This window comes from Leptopilina heterotoma, unplaced genomic scaffold, assembly GCF_015476425.1.
Source record: "Leptopilina heterotoma isolate Lh14 unplaced genomic scaffold, ASM1547642v1 Lhet_90, whole genome shotgun sequence".
Lineage (NCBI taxonomy): Eukaryota > Metazoa > Arthropoda > Insecta > Hymenoptera > Figitidae > Leptopilina > Leptopilina heterotoma.
The window spans coordinates 57,376-79,566 of NW_025111194.1; the positions used below are offsets into that span (position 1 = coordinate 57,376).

Sequence of the window (22,191 nt, forward strand, 5' to 3'; positions counted from 1 at the left end):
TCAATTTTTATGTCTCCATTTAATTAGCGCATTGCGCAGACGTCGAACTGTTCCAAACCAGCTGGAACAATGTTCTAATTTTTCCTTTACTTTTTCATATTCACAGCATCCAGTGCCATAGAATCACAAATTCTCACGAATGCAATACTAAAGTAGTAGAAAAAATATATTTTAGCGAGTACAAAAATACGAATAGATAAAGACTAAAGTACATTTAATTTCTTTTTTTTTTTTTTTTTGACTAGAAAGTAAAAAAGAAAGGCAAAGTTGGAAATATTCTTTGGCACTCAATTATTTTTCTTAATCGTTTCTTCCAGATTTTGTTCTTTTTAATTTACTAAGACAAACTACAGATAATTTTTAAAAATATGTATATATTTGTATATACTTTTTTTGTTAATTTATAATTTATTCTCCGACGCCGGCGCAACGCAATTTACAATCGCAATTTAAAAATAAATAAAGTCGATATTCGAATTTCCCGCGATTATTAACGAAAGAACACAGTGCCACTAATTAGGGGTGAGGTAGAGAAAGATGGCGACTGAGCACGACGTTCAGGTTCCTTTCTTCACCGTTATTGGCGTATTTGACACTAATTGCGAAAACAATTTTTTACTTTTTGGTAAAATCTATAAATTAATGTTTGAATAAGGGACAATTAAAAATCTAAAGAACTTATTGTGTTGAGACAATTAGTTGACAAATTCATTCGAAAATTTTATCAATCAATTAGAAGCGAGGAATTTTTAAGCTTCAATCAAACAGCAAAATCAAGTTTTTCCTAATTAGTGTCACTCACAAAAGAGGAGGTGATGAGGGGAATTTCGTTTCTGAACGTTTTGAAAATTCTTAAAAATGAAATCGCTTTTGTTTTAAAAAATACGCATGTATTAAAAGTAACTAGTATTGAGTGAACAGCCGATCTTACTTTTTTTTGTTTTTTTGTCTGAATGTTGTGTGACGTGTGCCATGGATGGAGAGGATTCCTTGGGAGTGACGGATGCTGCACGACTGCTACTTGGGGTTGCCAAAGGGGGAATCAGTGATACAACTTCGGGGCTCGACGTCTGCCCATTATCTTCGTACACTCTCTCCTATAATACAATGAATTATTGATCCGCATTTATTTTCTTATCATCGTAAGTTTTTTCTTTTATTTCTTTCATTATTTTTTTATTTATTCTTTTGTTTTTCAACTCCCATTATTTTTCGTGACAGCAATCTCTCGTTTCAATCTCGTTTTTTATATAATCGCCCAAGCAAATTGAGTACAGCCTCTCTAGCCATAACAATATAATATTTTTTACTTCCTATTTTCTTTGCAGTCTTCAAGCTTTTTTTTAATTATATTTTTATTATCTCACGTTTTCAACTATTTTCATTATTTATTTCACAGTCACTTGAAATTCACGATTTAAATATGTGACACGTGCTGAAGAAAGGGACACAAGCGCTCTTTCTTCAGTGCGCGTCACAAATATGAAAAGTTAGGTTTCTCTAATTTGAAACTATTCTTTAGTTAATTTCTTAATTATTTAATTAATCTTGATCTTATTACAATCTTTAAATAATTATTAAAAACTAAAAAAGTAATTTTACTTTTAGAATTTTGTTAACAAACAAGTTTTACATGTAAAGAAATTTGTATTAGAAATGAAAACTTGAATCTATTCAATTCATTCAAAAACCTATTAGTGCCTATTATCGAACATCAATTTTTAGTTCTTATTTATCTTATCTCACGAGGAAGGCAAAACAGTGCAGCAAAATTCTGAGTTGAGATTTTCGATTCTGAAAATTCATTCATAAGTGTAAATTATTGTTAAAATATAGGCACTGCTTTTTCATTTCATTTTTATGTAAATTTAGTTCTCAACGGAACTGGTGGTCTAGTGCTGTAAAGTACTGGTACTGCCTTCAAGTATATTTCACAGCTAGGGTTCGATTCTTATCAAAGTGATTTTTTTTTTAAGTTTTTGATTATTTATATTGAATCTAGCAATAAACATTGTTACGTCATCGTAACATACTTTCAATAAACAATAATAATATGTATAATTAGTAAAAATAATAATAATAAGAATGGCAACAATAACAATTAAAACTAATAACAATGTCAATAATAATAATAATATGTAAAATAATAATTAATAATAATGGTAGTAATAATAATAAAATTAACAACACATAATTGTTATTAACATATTATTAATTCTAATAGTTTAAACATATATAATAAAGTGCAATCATTAATAACAATTTATAATAACGAACAATAACAAGCAATTATTAATAATAAATTGTAATAATTATTGTCGACATTATGGAAAATGTGAAATAAAAAAAATCCATCTTTGACGAGAAGCGAACGCGTGACTTAGAGTTTAATGCATTCCCGTAGTACTTTACCGCTAGGCTACCAGACCAAGTGGCAGTCTTTTATGACATTCAACTCTCAGAACGTGAAAATTTCATCGCAAAATTTAATTTCAATGTCGTGTCAAAATGCTGAAGACAAAAATCGTGTCAACTATAATTTTTTAATCAAAAAAGTTATAGTTTTTTAATTTTTATAAAATCAGAAATGAATCAAAATTAATCTTTCATTTTGTACTCAATTTGTAATCTAATCTGAAAAATCTAAAACTCTTCACGTGCACTTGAATTTTTTATATTTATGTAATAAATCTAAGTATAAAAAAATGGAATACGAGAATAAAGAATCTGCTCAAATATTAAATATATAGTATAGTCTTGAACCGAGCAGAATAATTTTTTAGAATATAATTTTTGTCTTATAGAATAACGATTAGAATGATGTTAAAATTCGTTAATTCTCGTTCTTTTTCTTTTGCTTTTTTCGCTTTTTTCACTGTTAATCAGTAAGTTATTAGATAGTTTTTTTAAATTTAGGCACTACGTAGTTTCTGTTTCATTCATCTGTATAAAGTGAAGCGGCAGATGCTGCAATTTGATTGGGCATTCAACTTTTGAAGAACTAGCTTTCTATAAAGATTTTTAATTTGTAAATAAATCACGATAAATCACGATAAATCACGACGGATTATTCAATAATTCAATGTTTTTAAGAAAAGGAAAAAAACAGCACGAGATTAAGACGACGGGTTCCTTTTTTTGGTGCAGATTCTTGTTGACAAGAAGCTAATAACTTTTTCTCAACAAGTGTGAAAGAATTAGTTTAATATCGAATTTTAAAAACTTACCTGAGATTTGTCGTATTTGAGTCTTTTCCATATGAAAGACTTTTTGTCCTGCTGTTGATTTGAAGGACCAATTTCTCCACTTGAAGCATTATAGTTTGGATTCGAAAATGTGAGAACATTTCTTCTGCTCACGTAGAGATACTTTTTTTGCTTCGTCTTTCTTTGACAGAGTAGATAAATAATTAGTGTGACAATAGCTAGTGTGACGCTCAACATTATCACCACTGTAATAACGACAGTTTTCAGACTATAACTCTTCTCTCGATTAAATTTATGATCTTTAAATTTATCATCTCCGTGATTTCGTGTCGATGTCTTTGTCACGACATCGGATTTTCTGAGCTCTTCCTCTTCCTCCTCGTCATCTATCTCATCGTAGTTTGTGTCATTTTCCGTTCCTGGCTTTCGGAGTGGCACTTCCTTTAGTGGAGCTGTTTAAGAAAATTATTTATCAACCATGGTGTTTATAGTTGTGATTGCATTTAGAAAATTTCAATAAACTTACATGTGAAACAGGGTTGAGAATCGGGTTGATTAGGACAGGCGCATTTGTAACTCCCCCTCGTGTAGAAGCAAAGATGACTGCAGTGTCCGTTTTCTATTGCACAAGGATTCCATCCGACTTGTCGATCAGCAGAAACGGCTTTTGCGTCAGTAACACTCCCCAAGGCGTGACGAAATCTAATTCTATTTTGACCGTTAACCCTGTCAGCTTGTTCGATTATTTCTCTAGACCAGTCCGCCCAGTAGATGTGCTCTCCATACTGAAATTTAAATTCTTTTAGAATTCATTTTACCCAAAAAATGGTCATTATGAAAAATTTGATAAATATCCACGTACTTGTGTCAAACCGAATGGATTCGTAGCATCCGGAATGAGTGCAACCCGAAAACGACCGTTAAGATGAGAGACTTCTATTCTGTCCTTCAAAGCATCCGCCCAATACAGTTTCCTGTGCGTATAGTCAATGGACAATCCATTCGGAAAATGTAGATCAGAAGAGATTATTGTTTTTTTCATAGAACCGTCTAGAAGGGCTCGGACAATCTTCGGATGATCTCCCCACTCGGTCCAGAATATATAACCCTCTTTTGGAAACAAGGCAATTGATCTAGGATCTTTCAGATTATCTAACAATTTCTTCCTTCTGCTACCGTCAAGTTTCGAGACTTCGATTAAACTGTTCTTCATGTCGGTCCAGTAAAGATTATCAGCAATCCAATCGACTGCTACCCCAAAAGGTGCCGACATATTAGAACCAAAAATTATCGATTTTGTGTCCGATAGATTAAACATGTTGACAGTTCTGAAAAGAAAAATTATTTGTATTCTTGAGAGTGGGGAACTTGAATATTTTTCTGATGTTTTACCTAATAATTCGTAGATGAACATCGGTGTAAACGATCAGTTTCTTTTGCCAATGGAAATCGACCGAGAAGGCATTGTGAACCTCGTCGATAGGAAGGGAAACACTCCTCATTTCTGGAGTGTCTAGAGATATCCTCTCTAGGGTCTTTCTGGTAGCGAAGAGTAAGAAATTAGTTGGAGTAACGTTACAGGTTTTTCTGTCATCGTTAATATTGATACCAGTTGGACAAGCACAAGAATAGCCAGAGGGATTTCGCAGACACAAATGCGAACATCCGCCGTTATTATTTTCGCAAACGTTTTCTGATTGTGTAAGATCCGACCACTGTAACAATATTTAACATTTTTAATCTCTCAATTTGTAAATAGAAAAAAATCATTGTCGACAACTTACGACAACTGCTCTCAAGTCCATGACGCCCTCGATTTTATCGATGAATACTTTAGCGGAACCATTGTTCTTGTCCGTTTGAAGGACAGCCTTCTCCTGCCAGTCGCTCCAGTAGATGGTGTTTCCCATGACGGCAAGACCGTAAGGATGTCCCGCTTTCTCGATCAGAACCTTTCTGTTTCGTCCATCGAGATCGGCGGATTCAATCACCTTTTTCTTGGCATCGTTCCAGTAGATCTTGCCCTTTCCAATGTCAATCGACAGACCATTAGGCCAGGCAAGATTTTCCGTAACCACCGTCATCCGTTTCTCACCGTCCATATTGGCTCTCTCTATTCGCGCATTGTGTCCCCAATCTGACCAAAACAGAAGACCCGCCGAATAGTAAATCGCCATTGCTCTGGGATTATCCAACCCCGACCAAATAAGAACCTTTCGATTTCTTCCGTCGAGTTCACAGACTTCGATACTGTTCAAACCAGCATCTGTCCAGTAGAGCTGTAACAGTCGTTCATTGTTGATTCCATTCTCTAAAGTTTTACAAATTATATTATACATTTACCTTTCTGCCAATTGAATCGACAACAAGACTGTCGGCAACATCTATTCCGGTATTAATCACCGTTTCCACAAAGCTGCCATTAAAGTTTGTCCTCTTGATAACATCCTCTCCAGGATCAGTCCAGTAGATTTCGCCATTCACTAAATTCACATCAACACCGCTGGCGTTCTTTAAATTGGATATTGGGAGGACAACGTCCAGTACGTAATTCACATCAAAGGAGACAATTCTTATGTCCACCCGGTGAGCCATTAGGAGGAATTTATTTGGAACGTCTGGACAAGTAGTTCCATCCGGCTGTTAACATTTATCAGGTAATTATTTAGCATTTTTATTATTTGTTGTTTTTGTCATGTTTTTGTCATGTTTTTTTGTTTTATTTAGTAGAAAAAGAATAATTTCTTTTGTTCTTACCCCTAAGACGAGACCGGTAGGACAAGCACATTTGTAACGTTTAGGATTTGTTGCGAGAAGACACAAGTGGGAACAATTTCCATTATTGTTCTTGCAAGGATTGCTCACTCTTCTTCGATTTCTATGAAAGACTCTCACGTCCATGAGACTCGAGATGCTCGATATGATAGTCGTGATGTTCTTTCCCGTCTCCTTATCAGCTCGATGAATGCTTTTTGTGTTCCAATCGGTCCAGTATATCTTGTCCTTGTGCACAACTAGTCCAAACGGATGAAGGAGAATTTCCTCTGGAAATTTTGAAGCATGTTTTGTTTAGTCGTACAAATCAATCTATCGCAAGACTAACTAAAAAATGTTGTTTTAATAAGAGAAATTTAATTTGACCTACTGGAAGATATTAGTGAGGTTCTGCCTTTGCCGTCGAGTGTTGAAAATTCTATTTTCTGAGTGCCAGCATCCGTCCAGTAGAGTCTCTTCTTATCGAAGTCGATAGCTAATCCATTGGGCCAAGTTAGGTCGGTTCCAAAGAGGACTCTACGATCAGTGCCGTCCATCGATGCTTTTTCTATTTTTCCCTTCTCGCCCCAATCGCTCCAATACATGTGTCCGGCTAGAAAGAATTAAAATAAAGTCTTTAACATCCAAGTGGTTTTAATAATAAGACAAACGAAGACATTAAAGAATCTTTGTCTGAATGTCAAATTCTTTGTTCTAGAATTCGAAAAACTTAAAACTTACTAGTTGGGTCCAGAATAATATCTCTCGGTTTGTCGTGACCTTCGTGAATGAGAAGAGTTCTCATGGTTCCATCTAGATTCGCACATTCTATCCTCTTCGTTCCAGCGTCCGTCCAATAAATCTTTCTGGTAATCCAGTCTATCGCCAGTCCAGCTGGTGATTCTGAAAATAGAAGAAAAAATTGCACAAATCCAAGACTTGATGATTTTTGATGGGAATGTAAAAAACGGTAGTTATGAGTAAAAATGCAGAATGCAACTTTGAGGTGGCACATAGTAGATATACCTAAATTGTGGCTAATAATAGCAGTTTGATTGGTGCCATTCAGGAAAGCCCTGCTGATCGTGTTGGCGTCCAAATCACTCCAGTAAATCATATCCTCATCGGAGTCCCAGGTAAGACCGACGGCACTTTGAACATGATCGACGGGAATGACGTTGTCGTAGACTCTGGCAGATTCCTCGATTGGCATAATTCTGAGATCTTTCTTTCTAGTGAAAATTAGAATATTATCGAGAACATTGGCGCACGTCTTTCCGTCTCGATTGATTTTCAACCCCACTGGACAAACACAACTATAACCGGTGTTGTTGGGAAGGCACATGTGGGAGCATTTGCCATTATCTTTCCCGCAATGATTGACATAGTCCGGTTGTCGCTGAGGATGATAGCTGTGAAGGTCCATCGGGAAGCGGAGACCTGAGTGAATAGTTTTGAATCCCCTGCCACTCGCTTTGTTGGCGGAGGAGATGCTCTTCAGGTGCCAGTCGGTCCAGTAGAGTTGGTCTTCGAAAACGGTGATGGCGAAAGGATGAGGCAGACCTTTACTCATCATCTTCTTTCTGTCCGAACCATCCAGATGAGACGATTCAATTGCATGATGTTTGGCGTCTGTCCAGTAAATTCGATCAGTCGTGTAGTCAATCGTTAATCCGTTCGGCCAGAAAATTGATTCCTTTATTACTTCTCTCCTGTCCGAACCATCCATGTTTGCTCGTTCGATTTTAGGATTCAGACCTAGATAATTTAAAAAGCACGATTCAAATTTTCGAAAGTGTTTCAAAAGTGTTTCGAAAGTGTTTCGAAAGTGTGGAATTTGTGGAGTTTGAGAAAATATCTCACCCCAATCGGTCCAGTAGACGTAGCCGAAATTCGGATGAACTGCGATAGCTCTCGGTTTTTCGATATCGTTCGAAATGAGCACATGTCTCACTTTTGTGTCCAGAGTAATTACTTCGACTCTTCTCGTCCCGGAGTCGGTCCAAAAGAGCAGATCGTGAATCCAGTCGATGGCAATTCCACCCGTTGACTGGAGACCCCATCGAACCACATCTAGAAGAATATTTCGCTTGAAACAAGTACGTGAGAAGAGTACTAAAATTGAAAATGGAAGAAAATGAAAACCTTCAGTGCCAGTTCCGTTAACAAAGACTTTCTGTATGACGTCCATGGAAACGTCAGACCAGTAAATAGTGCTTCTCTTGTAATGATAGTCCAGTGCTATGGCATTGTGAAGACCTTTCAATACTGATGTGTACTTTGGACCCGTCATGCTCACCTGGAAAATTAACCCAAACGTGTTAGTGGCGAAGGTAATAGTAGATGTCGAAAGGTCAAAACAGAACATTACCTGTCTGATATCGACTCTGTTTGCGAACAATAATGTCGGATTGGCCCCTAGGGCTTTACAGGTTCTTAAATCTGGTCTAAGAACGTAACCCGGCAGACAGCTACAGACAAACGAACCTATTGTGTTTTTGCACACTTGACTACAAACCGGATCCTGCAAAACGATTTTATTTTTAGACAACATTAAACTTTTCTGTTTTTCAAAATCTTCAAAGTGATGACAAACCTTTTCGAATTCGCATTCGTTGATGTCGTAGCAAGTGAGATTGTTCGCTCCCAAAATAAATCCAGGTTCACACGCACACGCTTTTTTATTATCTACAGTTAAAATACATTTTTGCGAACATTTATCTTCAGTCGTGCAATTACGCTTTTGAGGACAGTTCATCTCATCTGTAAGAATTGAGAAATATTGATCAATTTAGAAAATAAAGTCTCTGCAGTTGATTTTAAATTGTATGATTAATGATTGTACCATCTCTTTCAGGACAGTCCGGCACTCCATCGCAAACATGCTTGACACTAATGCAGTCACGATGATAATGATGGAATACATAATGAGAATCGTTTCCTGGTTGGGAATTTTTACAAAGATATTGAGTAGCATCACAAGTTACGGCACAGCCTTGTTCGTCTTCACCATTAATGCAGTCTGGTACTCCGTCACACACCCACAAACGCTGCAAGTTTCCAGTTTGGTAAGTGGAAGTTTAATTGTAATAGATTGTAATAATTGTTTGCCACACTCACGGGTACACAGGAACCTGTTGAGCAAGTAAATTCTTCCTGGGAGCATTCCTTTGGCGTTTGATGCTCGCACATATCTTCATCTTCCTTCCCCTGACAATCGGGCTCCTTGTCGCAAACCCACGTTCTGCTTATGCACTTTCCGCTGTTGCATCTAGTAGAAGATTATATTTTTTATTAATCAAAGTAAATTATTATTTATAATAATATTTCGTTTGGTAAAACGTAAAACTAGAGAAAAACAAATTGTACCTAAATTCGTTGGCGTTACAACTGACTCCAACAAGATTTTCGCAATTATCTTCATCACTTCGATCCCCACAATCGTCGTCGCCATCGCATCTATATTCTTGAGAAATGCACCTCGGATAAGTGCATTTGAACTCATTCTCCTTGCAATTCACTTCAACTATCTCTGAACAAAATAATTGTTTTGACAAATTTAAAAACTATTTTCAAATTTTTAATAAATTAATAAAAAATGTAGGTAATAAATTTGTTACAATTCAAACATTTTCAATTTTATTTTTCAAAAACAATATTCAAAATTCGTGATAAAAATATTCAATTTTTCAAACATTTCTATTTCAAATTTGATATCCTTAGAAAAATTGTCTTTTAAAAATAAAACTTTGTTCTAAACATATTGAATTTTTCATTAAAATTTCATAAATTTTTCATTTTCAAAAATGTTTAATTTAAAAATTATTATTTCTCGGAAATATTATCTCACCACATTTGAGTTCATCTGAGCCGTCAGCGCAATCATTTTCCCCATCGCATCGATAGTTATTTAAAATACAAGTTCCATCCATGCAGGAAAATTCATTATCGTTACATTTCCTGGAAAGAAAAATAAAATTTTTTCAATTAGAAATTAGTTTCATTATAACGAATAAATTAATATTTCTGTAAAAAGTTATAAATCCAAATTATATACTTTATTACAATAATTTTCTTTTTTCTTTTTTGTGTAGAGTTACTGATTCAATTAAAGAGAGAATTGTTTAGTGAAGTGTTTTTTTTCACAATTGGAGGAATAGATATTTTTTTTGTAAAATAAATTTTTTGTTTCTCTGCAAAATTGAAAAATGAATTCGCAGAAAAATAAAGCCTCTTGACACGTGCCAAGTGTGAAAAAAAATTCGCCCGAGGTGATGTACGAGGCTGATGAGATGATTTTGAGTAGACCATCTGTTCCCGAGGGTTGTTTCCCCTTTGAGCACCCCCTATTTCCCCGAGAAGTCTTAACAAAGCCGTCAACTCATAAAATTGCGAAAAAAAACCTGCTTTTGCTAATATGCAGAAAATTTTTATTCTAATGATGCTACTTTTCTTCAAATTATCTCTAAATATATACTTTCTAACAGTGTGTTTTTTGGGGGAGTAATTTAACTCTCAGTCGGGATAAACCAAGTTTTTATCTATTGTACGTTTTTGAATTTATTTTCTTTCGATTTTTTTTTCTAATTCTAAATACTGTTTGTTTCTTTCGAATCGAGGTCTAAATTTTTTCGTTTCCATTTTTCTCCTCTTTTTGCAAAATATATTCTTTTCTATAGTTTTATTTTGAGAGAGAGATAGAGAGAGAGAGAGAGAGAGAGAGTGAGTTGATTATTTTATTATTAGAAAGTAATTTTCAAGGCGATATTGAGATTTCTATATTTATTTATGAGAGTTGAATTTTCTGTAGTGGAAAAGTTTTCTCTTAATCCTATGAAATAAAAAAGGAGTGATGTGTATAGTCCTATATATAGATATAAAGAAATACTCTTCTACCCCTTGGCAATTTCACCCCGCGACCTCACCTAACATCATTTTATCGACGACGACCATGAACCATGATTCCTTCTTCTGACACTTGACTGATTCATACTTTTCTTATCAATCTTGTGATATAGTTTCAAGTCCCACTCATTCAAACTATCTACTAAACTCACCCTTCGAATTTCTCTATACACAATTTCTTTCATTTCTGCAAAATGAACATCAATAAATTTTCCTCCTCATTTCAAATGCGAAAATTTAATTTTCGAATATTATTTTCCATTCGCATGAATAACATAAACTCACGGTCAATTTGTTTGTTGCATAAAAGTAAATTTTTATTAAATAAAAATAATTTTATTAGTGAAATAATTTAAATTTAAAATTAAAATACCAAACGATTTAACAAAGTCTTTCTAAAAAATTGTATTTTTTTATTAATAAAAGATTTTATTCATAAAGAAGTTTTATTGTTCTTTAATTAATGTTTTTCGACTCTGAATTCTATTGAGAAAAATAGGGACGGATTTTTTTTTATTGAAAGTTGTCTCTAATTATTTTCATTCCATTTGAGAATTTGTTTGTTGAGATGAGAATGAGTAAGGTTTGTTTTTCTTCTTTTTTTATTAGCAGCAACCCTCATAATACATATTGTATTATATATATATATATATATATATGTACACGTCGAGATTCATTTTGCATGGGGAGAAAATCAACGGGAATATTAAAAGCACGACCTTCTGGAAAAAGCCTTTTTATAGAGAAAAAATAATTGCAACATTTTTTTATATGCTGAAATATCGAATTGTACAAATATTTATTTTTACGCCCAGGAAATATTAAATTACATACTGAATCTGATTTTGTATTTTCTTCGGGAAAACAGAAGGGATAAAAATTGTAAATTGCATCTTTCTTTTATAAATTAAATAATAATAACATTTTTTTGCCATTCTTTTTTTGTGTTTGGAAAGAATAAAGTTTTGGACAGAAAATTAATTGAGATATAGTCTCAGGAATAAATAGCAAAGAGAGAGAAATAGTAATATATAGTAAATAAAGAAAAAAATGTTATTAATTAAAATGTTTTTTGCTATAAAAAGGAATATAAAGATGGTGTCTCTGAAGGGACTCACACCCCAAAAATGTTACTGATTTCAACCTAACAGCTTTCCAGGTGGTCGATACCACGCGCCACCAACGCGCAACCATCAGTGTTGCTTAGCAACACACCCCCGCGGCCTGGATCAGAGAATATCTCACACTACCCCGACCCCTCAGTCACTCATTTTTTCGAAACCCCACCTGCTGATTTGCCCCAAACCCCAACCTCTCTTCAACATTTTTATACTGACTTGTTCTCAAGATCCACTAGCCAAATAAGTCGAGTCATTAGACTTTCCACTTCCTTCCCCTGCTCCCAATCTACACTTTCTTATCTTTCAAAATGTTTTCCTCAAGAAATGAATGAATTTTTAAAAAACCTGGTGGTAAATTGCCTTGGCTTAGGAGCAAGAGGGTTAAGCAATGTTCTGAGTGGTTAACATTTTGATTGGCGACCCTTCGGCCTTATTTGTTTTTTTTCAATCACAGGCCTCGGATATTATGACTTTTTCGACTATTTTCAAGAAATGCGACTTTTTTCGACTTACTTTAAAAAATTGCAACATTTTCGCCCTTTCTTCCAAATGCCACTTATTTTGATTTTTAAAGTGTAAAAAGTATAATATTTATATTTACTGAACAAAATTATTCAAGTTTTGAATAACTGAATTTAGAAATCAGTGAAAGGGGAAAGGAAGGAAAATACAAAATAAAATTCTTGTGACACATTAGCATATGAATTAAATAAATGACTTTTTAAACTTTTTTTGTATTTTTAATTGATTAATTTTGTCCTTTATTTATAGACAGAGTTTAAACCTCTGTTCATTTTTTGCGAATAACATATTTTTAAAATAAGTTTCGCATTTTTCTATAATATTCGTCTTATTGCCCATCGGTGATTTTTCCTTTATCTTTTCTCTTTTTTCCCTTTTTTCGAAGGAGAACTTTTTTTTAAGGGAAAGTCGCCCACGCAAGATGGCAAAGGATTTTGCGTGGGTATTGAACGCGTTCTGCAGAGAATCGTTCGTCGATCTTTTTTATTTATTTCATTTACAAAAAAAAAAAAATTTTCGTCATTTCTTTTGCCTTTCATCGTACGTATACAAACAATATTACAAAAAGTTTGATATTTTTTTTTAAATGAACTGGGTTATACTGAGAAACTAAAAGTTGTTTATGGTTTTTTTTATCGAACGTTCATTTCTTTTGTGTTATTTCTCCTTTTAAAATTAGTATACAACGGTGGATAATTGACGTGGTTTGAATATGAATTAAATATTTGAATGAAAAACAGAATCAAAGTTTATAGAAGAATAATAATTCTTTTATAAACTTTGGTTCTGTTTCTCAATATGTTAAAATTTATTAATTTGTTTACCTTTTTCCACCACAATTGTCTTCGTCGGAAAAATCCTTACAGTCGTTGTCACCATCACAACGCCATGATTGCTGAATGCAAAGTCCATTTCTGCATTCGAATTGATCCTCGGTGCAATTCATGACGGTTCCTATAGAGAAGGAAATTATTTCCCATTTGGTTTTGATAGATAGTTCAATAATTTTTCAATTAAATAAAATAATTTAAATAGTAATGAAATTATTGTCAACCCGTGTGGAAATTGCCAAGGCATGCCAATATTATTGGGTCTATAGTGGTCCTAGCTTGGAATATACTTTAAGCAATCTTGGTCATATCTTGGTCGTGGCTAGAGCAATATATTTACAAACTAGAACCTAATTAGTAAAGGGGAACTCTAGGTAGAATCTATAAAGAGCCATTACGCAATTTCCACCCGGGCTTAATCGAACCGCAATGAGATTCGTCGGAGAAGTCGCCACAATCGTCGTCGCCATCGCAGAGCCAGTGTTCGGCGATGCACCTTCCGGTCGCCGGGCAAAGAATACTGCGTTCGCCGTAACACGTTCCATTGGAAGTTTTTAATTCTAAAATATCCTCGCAATCAATCTCGTCCTCGGAGCCATCACAATCCGTCTAAGTAGAATAGATTCGATTATAATTCGCCTTTTTCTTTCTCCCTTTTGCAAATCGATAAATCTTTATTAAAGAACGGATGCGCGCAGAAAACAACTAAAATTAGCCGCAGCTAGACGCCAATTTCGCCGGAAGTATCAATCCAATTTTAAATTAACTCTCTTAATAATGAGAGAGTGAGAGAAAGGGAGAATTTTAAATATTCGATTTTAATGGAAATTAATTAATCCTCTCTCATTTTTAACACAGCTTTTCTACCATCACACACATTTTTTTAAAATTATAATTGAATTGTGCTAAAATTTTATTTAATTTTATTGAATTTTATTGAATTTTATTACTCGAGTTTAAAATGACAATAATTCTATTAGTAATTGATGTGAGGGTGAAAGTTTTTTGAAGGAGTTAATTTAATAATTACCTGACCATCGCAACGAGCCTCGAGACTGATACAAGTGCAAGAATTCTGACAGAGAAATTGATCCCGATTGCAAAGCCACGCGCACGATAGGGAAAGGGCATCCTTCATATCGCTCTCGTCCTCCAATTCTTGAATGAGGGTTTTTTGATCCTGACCAAGGCGTTTATTGAAATCCCACATTGACCCAGATCCACCGCGAGTCAAGCCACTGCGAACCCTACTGTGATCGACTTCCGCGTAGCCTCCTGTTTCGTACGCTTAAAGAAAAAAGGTTCTTTTAAATTTACACAAATCAAAATCAAAATTGTATTTATTGGGTTGAAAAACATTTTTTGAATCTTTAAGCCTACTAATGTCTATTAATCTGTCATCAGCTAGGATACGTAGTGGGAGATATTATCTTAAGACGATTTTAAATAATTCTGATATGGAACATTGCCGCACTGTAGCTTGCCCAGAAGTTGTTCCGTGTTTATAAATTTATCCATCATACTAGATCCCTCATTTTGATTGAAAAAAATGCGATTTCAGATATCCACAGAATCAATGGATTCATCCGTTTTGTTTCAAGTCAGTAAAAGTCAGTTTTTTTTTAAAAAAAGGTTAAAAATTCTTGAAAATAATAATTGAATTTGTAGTTTTAAGTAAAAGTCTTTCACTGATTCGAGCCCTGATTTAAATCGAAATTATTTATATTTTTCAGAAAGAAGAAACGAATGATCCACAGTGCCAGAAGATGTGGAAAATTCTGCAAAATCTTCGCCGCGTATTTCATTCGTTCACGTGTTTCTAAAATCATCCTCAATTCAAAATTTTTATTCCTGATGACTTCGGGAGTGTTCGTAATTTAAAACCGCGAATAAGTGTGTTTCTACTTCTTAAGATGTAGGAGAACAACTCTTTTGGAATTTGGATGCAAGCTGTGACTGACTTCTGTAAGTTGACAATAACACTTTTCAAATTTTTAGTATTAATTTATAATTGTTTTTCTTTGCTATTTGCATTGCGTTTCATGTCACAAATAGTTTTTTTTAAGGATATCAATAAATTGAGACAAAAAACATATTAGAATTGTTTTGATTCGTTTTTCGTCTCAATTTGATATCCTTAGAAAAACTGTGCACACATTTGTATTCGAACGAAATGTTGATGTTGAACATTAATTGGACATCTAAAAACTTGTACGGAAATTATCCAGTTCTTTATGGCCGGCAGAAATGTTGCGTCATCTATTCGCCGGGGGAAATAAGGAAACTTTCTCTTATTGCGTAAATAGAATACCTCCAGTGTCGAAGCCTCTGTAGGATATTCCCCGAATTCCTCCCCTGCCGACTCCGGGTCCCACGCCGTACGGTCCGTAAAAACCACCCCGTCCCGGATGATGACCTCCTAACCCATTAACTGGCGCTCCATTTCTGAAACTTGGCAGATCGTCCGAGTGAGTGTGGTCTGGTGGGAAAATGGGCGATCTCGCATTTTCCAAGAAACCCGGGGGCAATTGTGACTGCGTCTTCTGGTGAGTTCGCCCAATCGCACTGCCGTAGCCGTAGCCCCCATGTGTTTCGTAAGGGTACTCTGTGAATACAAATGCAAAAGAACGAACAATTAAAAATACATTTGGGACTTTTTAGTTTTTACTGATGAAACAGGAAATTTTTAAATTTGAGGCATCTTTAAGTTGTACACTTTACAACAAACATTCAAAAAATAGAGTTTGTTCTTCTATTGATCTATATCACTAAATTTTGATGGAGAAGAAAAAAATAAATTTGAATAGAAAGAAAGAGGGAATGAAAGTTGTGCTCAATCGAGTTACCTTCAACTTCAGGACGATGTTCATGGGCTTTGTGTTTGTCCTCTTGACGAATAGAGTTTTTATTATCTTCCTTTTCCTTGCCCTTTGGCAAAGACGGAGTGGTGGTTGTTCCCGCGAGGATTGGACTACTTCCGGTTTGTCTCAAGCTTCCACTTCCGTATATTTGCCTAGCCGCTCCTCTATTCACCGTCTGGTGTGTCGAAGTCTCCACCGAAATTGATGTTTCTATATTTATCCATAAAAAGAGAGAAGAAAAGAAATGCCAATATAATATGAATATAAATACTTTTTACATAATAGATATATTTTAGTTGCTATACTATATAGTGTAGTGCGGAAGCCAATATAAGCTTTTTCAGTAAGTAAATTTCTTTCTGAAATCTTTTTATATATATATTATATTACCTTGTACAAACGTATATCATTAGGTATAACATTGATAAGGAACTGTATAAAAAAAGTGAAGTTTTAAAACTAAAACATGAAAGCAAAATAATTCTACTCTCTAAATATAAAAAAGTTAAAAATAACTGATTTAGAACATAGTTTTTCTAAGGATATCAAATTGAGACAAAATACGAATCAAAAATGTTGCTTCGCAATACTTTTGATACGTTTTTTGTCTCAATTTAATAAACTGTGTAAACAAAAAGTTAGTCACTAATTCAAATAGTAATATTTATACTTATTAGTTAAAAATAACTGATGTTTCCCTATATTTTTTTAACTGATTCAAATAGTCAAGTTTAACTAACTTTTCAGTTACTTTTTACTGAAAATCAGTCTTTCTTCATTGACAATCAGTTATTTTTAATTGGTTCAGAAGCAAAAAGTCAGTTACTGATTGTCAGTTAAACGAAAGATTTTTAACTGATTCAAATTTAATAGAGAGAATTTTACGCCTTAAATAAAAAATATAATTTTTCTATTTTTCTATTTTATAAGAATAGAATAGAAGAAACGAAATATTTATTTTCCCAATTTTTTATAAAAATATAAAAAATGAAGTATTATTTCTTTCATTTTATAATTAGCTTTTTTATCAAGAAAGAGCTTTTTCACTTTGGTCTTGATAGTTTTTTTAAACAATTTTTGGAGTCGAAAATCAAATTTAAGCTTTTTTACATCAAAGTGGAGTTTTTTTTATTAAAGAAGAACTTTTTCCAGAACACGGAGGTACTAAAAACTTCTTTAAAATTTATTTCCGATTCAGAAAAAATTTGTATCTTCAAAAACGATGCTGGTTTTGACATTTTTATTTAACAATTTTTGAGGCGATTATCAAATTTAGTCTTTTGTTCATCAAATTGGAGCTTTTTTATTAAAGAAAAGCTTTTTCCGAAACACGGAGGTACTCAGAAGATCATTAGAATTTATTTCCGATTTATAAAAAATTTTTGTTTTAAAAAACGACTCTTGTCTTGATATTTTCTTTTACAATTTTTAGAGTCGAATATTAAATTTGGGCTTTCTTTCATCAATTTGGAGCTTTTCAATGCATAATAAGTTTGATTTAATAAAAATTATGTTTAATTAAATTATAAAATGTGTTTAATTCAAACATGTTTTTTTGGTTGGCTACATATTTTTGGATTAAAAAAAAAATTTTTTTCTCAGTGCAGGCAATCAAAATATTGCGAAATATGAATAAAATAACATAAGAAAAATTTTTATTATATAAATTTAAATACATAAGAGATGAAAAAAATGATCAAAATTTTACCAAAAAAAGAAGTTTATTGTTATTTATTTTTAAGGTAATTCTCGTTGTTATACTTTTTTATTTAAAAAATGGTCAAGTTGAAAGTAGATTTAGTGAGTGAACTCGATGAAGTAGAAGTTGTACTGCAGATGCAGACTCATTTTGGGCCTGATTGGTTATGAATCGAGATGTCTATAGATATAGTGAAAATGAATTTTGATGGATGAGAGATATCGTTCTATGAATGACTCGAGGCTGAAGCGGAGGCAGTCGAGAGATTTCATTCACTTTGCCAACGCTTGCGCTTTGATAACAATCGATATACAACGGCACACACCCTTTCCGGGAGGGTTGAAGGGGTGGGAGTGCAGACGGATTAAGGTGGTCCAGAGGCAAGAGAAAACCTCGTGGTTTGTCCAAATTCGAAGAAGAAAACTTTTCTTGGGTTTTCAAACTAAAAATGCACATTTATTTCTCAAATCTCGAAATTAGTCATCCTTTTGGTAAATTACACCAAATGTTATCATTATAAACAAATTATAATTTTTACTTTATTGGTAATTTCTAGTGTTCGAAATTTCCCGCATTATATTCTACAGTAATGGGTGAAAGTAATTTTTTAAGTTTTTAAAAAATGAATATCACTTTGGTCGTGGTCGTTAGGGGGCATGTTTAGGCACATTGGTCGTCGTGCGTTCGAATCCCCACATAGCTTTTTGAAAATTTTTATTTATTTATTGTAATTTTACTGGATTCCAAATAGAAAATCGCCAAATAGCCAAATGGATCCAATTTTCAAAGACTTTAAAATTGCAAAAAAAAAATTACTGCTATCAAAACTTTAGTCTTTTTTTCAAATAAAAAATCATTCTTCGGTCATATGAAAATGGATTAAAAACATTAAAGGACCTTTTATATCTAGGTTATTATAATTATAGAAAAATACTTGAAAATATTTTCTTTCCTCTGTTGAAAACCTTGAATTTGCGAATCGATCGTATAAGTATAGCAAATTATGGAGAAATTCACGGTCATTTTTTAACAAAAAGAAAAAGGAAAAATATTATAATAATAACATGAAATTTTATAGTCACTGATCCATAAATGTAGGAAAAAAAGCTCATCGGTTCTAGAAATCTCTCACGTGGAATTTAAATTCGCACTCTAAGGGCAACTTAATCGATTTCCTATTAAAGGATTTTAAAAAAAACTTACATACGCGCCCTTCTTTAAAGAAAAAAACACCTCAAAAAAGGTACATAAATCACAAGCATCTATATTTAATGTAAATATTTTTATCGACTTTAATTTTGTTTAAACGTGTAAATAAATTTGAATAACACTTTTTTGTTTATACTGGTGTTTTATATACATTTATTTTTAATTTAAATTTGAAATTTTTTCACTTCCAATAAAAATTGAATATTGAAAAAATTATTCTTAACTAATTAAGTATTTTTGGTATCTTGACTCGTTGTTAGAAACTTATGTAATAATTCATAATAGTTAATTGAAAATAATAAAAATTTGAAAAGTAGTAAAAAAGTAAAAAATAGTATTAAAAACAGAGCCAATGAAAATAAATGAAAAACCATCTTTTACATAAGGTTTATTATGGACGATACTTTGTTATAGTTATTATATAACAGTTATTGATATAATTTTTTACATCGAACTGAAAAAGTATTGTCTAATATAGAATATTTATATCTTTAATTAAAAGTAATTAATAAAGATTAACTGTAGAAATAATATTAATTATATTCTTGGTATTATACATACGTATTAATTATAATAACGATCAAATGTATAATATTAATTATATCACTATTTTTCATTAATCACAAAGAGTTTATCAATTATTACAATTATCCAAATTGCAGTTTATATCGTTTTTTATGAATTTTTAATAGTTTTTTTAAAATTAATTTTGATTTGTTTACATAAATAGTTAAATTTTTTTAATTTCAAAAAATTTAAAATTTAAAATTATTTATTATTTATAATTTCTAAATATTTATATTAAAAATGTAAACTAACAACATTTGCAGCAAAACAAATTTGTAACAAAAACAATTTTAAGAATAAAATGTTTTTAAGTTTTATATTTTAAGTTTATATTTATATAAATATCATTTATAAATATTATTTTTTATATTTTCTTTTAGTACGTTTTTTGTAATTAGTTTCTATATTAAAAAAGCCTACATTCGGTTATTTTGGTTTCATAGTGTACCTATATATATTTCATTTTTTTTCCTGAAATATTTTTTATAAAAAGATAGAAATATTTTTGAAAAAACTAATGAATATTAAAAGAGGATAGAAAATAAATAATGTATGTTGGTATTACCAGTTGCGATGGTGTTGAATTAATAATATTAAATAAAAATTGTTTAATGAATGAAAAATATGAAAAGTAAAAGTAAAAGTAAAAAGACGAAATGATTTAAAGGCAACTTTTCCAAATTACCTGCACATAGAGCACAGATGATGCAGAAGAGAGTTGGGAAATTGCGACACGATAGGTCGTAAGGGTTCGACCTCATTTTGCACTTGGGACACCTATCTCGGCCTTTTTAAGGGCCGAGATGCACCCCTAGGGCTCCTCTTCTTTATTAACACCCTTTATCGGCTTTAATTACGAACCCTTCAAGCCCAGAATTGACGATGTCCCATACGTCAAGGTCACTCTCGATTCACCACTATTCATTGTTCAAATTTCACCCGCACGCTAAAACTGTTTTCAATTCATTCATTCATTCTTGCACTACAGCTTGCTTCAATTTCTCTATAATAACAATAATAATAATAATTCCAAATTCAATTAATTATAAACAAATTTCGGAGTATTATAGTTTCGTCTTTTGAAATTTTGTTTTGTTTCATACTATTTTTCTACAAAAGAAACTATATTAAAATTTGCACATAAAATTGATTTTTACTTATATTTTTAATAAAAGACTTGTTTCTGTATATTTTTGCAAGTAAATAAATAAAAAAAATTAGAATATTTGATTTGCAATTATTTTATTGTTACTTAGATTATTTTTCATTTAATGTTCAATTTAATATTTATGTCTATTATTTAATTGAGTAATTAATTAATTATTAATGCGATAATTGTAATAAAATATTATTAATTTATTTATTATGTGGAACAAATATAAAGAATCTATTTTCAATTAAAAAAGTTTCATACAGAAAAATTCAGTAAATGACATTATAAAATAACTTTTAATTGAATAACAAATGTATAATTCTTAAAAAAGTATTCGACCATAATTGAAAAAAATGTGAAAAAAATTGACTTTATCTTTCAAATTCGCAATAGGAATCAATTTACTATTTTTTTAACGATTTGTCTTTAAAATGATAAAATTGTCTTTATTTTTTATTTTATGAAAATAATTTTTGAAATATTTTTCTGAGCTAATTGGAATATTTACAACTGCAATTGCGAAAAATCAATTTTTAAATAGTTTCTTTTTTATGTTCCTGATTAACCTATTTATTTCACCATACTATCTTTATGGATTTTATTCAATAATTTAAAATGGATTTACACTTTTTTATATACCTTGACTACATTTTATCTATAAAAATCGAAAAATCACATTGAAAAGCAATATTTTCGAAACGCATTAAAAAACCAAAGAAAAAAAAAGAAATCCTTCCCGTGAGTTGATGACTCTCACTCTAATGGAAAAGAAAAGAATATATTTACGCGACTACATTCGACTACATGTGAAACGAAAAATTACGTTTAAAACGGTATGTGGAGTTACACAAGGAGGTGCAAATTTTCAACCCCCGGAGTATATGTGAAAAGAAAAAAAAAAGAATTATCCGACGCGAGCAACTCTAAGAACAGAGCTACACTGGATGCTGAGGATTCTCGACGGATGAATCCGGGATTTGACGCAGGCGCTTTTCATGGAAATATATTTGCAAGAGGTCGAGAAAAAGGACCGGACACTTTATAATGGAAAAAGAAATCCGAACGTCCGCAGGATGTCAACCGCGGCGGCATCCTCCTGATAAATCTATTTTATCGTTTCTAAAAATCATCATTTTTCCTTAGGAGTCAACATTTTCCCCAATTTTACATTTCGATCATTTTTCCTTCCGAGTCTCATTTCTCACATTACGATTTTAATTTCATTGTTCATATATGTATCTAGAAAATCTTTTGAAACAAACAGCTTGAAAATCGATATTTTCTATTTGAAGGAAATTTACTTTTTATGATAAATCGAAGTCAGAAAAACACAGTGTACAAGAATTGCAAATTTCCTCAAGTTT

General features: G+C 32.3%; 2 protein-coding genes across 9 annotated transcripts in view; one reads left to right on the forward strand and one right to left on the reverse strand.

The window, feature by feature from the left end:
- Window positions 1–90: 90 nt before the first annotated feature.
- Window positions 91–21,944, reverse strand: LOC122511873 (low-density lipoprotein receptor-related protein 4). Of its 7 annotated transcripts, none has more exons than XM_043627411.1 (26): window positions 21,651–21,940; window positions 20,360–20,677; window positions 16,185–16,409; window positions 15,650–15,943; window positions 14,369–14,625; window positions 13,737–13,947; window positions 13,333–13,462; window positions 9,811–9,920; window positions 9,330–9,492; window positions 9,081–9,231; window positions 8,806–9,010; window positions 8,557–8,723; window positions 8,332–8,484; window positions 8,106–8,259; window positions 7,824–8,033; window positions 6,987–7,718; window positions 6,702–6,863; window positions 6,352–6,573; window positions 5,964–6,250; window positions 5,550–5,846; window positions 4,991–5,485; window positions 4,599–4,921; window positions 4,069–4,534; window positions 3,733–3,991; window positions 3,228–3,658; window positions 91–1,097 (listed from the first exon to the last, which is right to left on the reverse strand). In XM_043627411.1, exons 2-26 carry the CDS (start codon window positions 20,433–20,435, stop codon window positions 894–896), a joined length of 6,384 nt encoding a protein of 2,127 aa, XP_043483346.1. In that variant the 5' UTR covers window positions 20,436–20,677; window positions 21,651–21,940; the 3' UTR covers window positions 91–893. The 7 variants fall into 7 exon arrangements, with proteins under 7 accessions (XP_043483346.1, XP_043483345.1, XP_043483348.1 ...); XM_043627410.1 differs by having other exon boundaries at window positions 20,360–20,626; window positions 21,467–21,940; XM_043627413.1 differs by having other exon boundaries at window positions 13,764–13,947; window positions 21,467–21,940.
- Window positions 8,892–22,191, forward strand: part of LOC122511880 (UDP-glucosyltransferase 2-like) — a 38,482-nt gene continuing 25,182 nt past the window's right edge. For both annotated transcript variants that reach the window (XM_043627429.1, XM_043627430.1), the window contains exons 1-2: window positions 8,892–9,028; window positions 15,072–15,303. The gene's annotated coding sequence lies outside the window, so the exon portion shown is untranslated. The remainder of the gene's footprint in view (window positions 9,029–15,071; window positions 15,304–22,191) is intronic.

Coding starts and splice junctions, on each gene's coding strand:
- LOC122511873 (XM_043627411.1), bottom strand. CDS start 20,435: ATGAGGTCGAACCCTTACGACCTATCGTGTCGCAATTTCCCAACTCTC. Junction 9,232..9,329: donor TGTAACGCCAACGAATTTAG/GTACAATTTGTT, acceptor ATCTTCTACTAG/ATGCAACAGCGGAAAGTGCA. Junction 5,486..5,549: donor TCGATTCAATTGGCAGAAAG/GTAAATGTATAA, acceptor CGACTGTTACAG/CTCTACTGGACAGATGCTGG.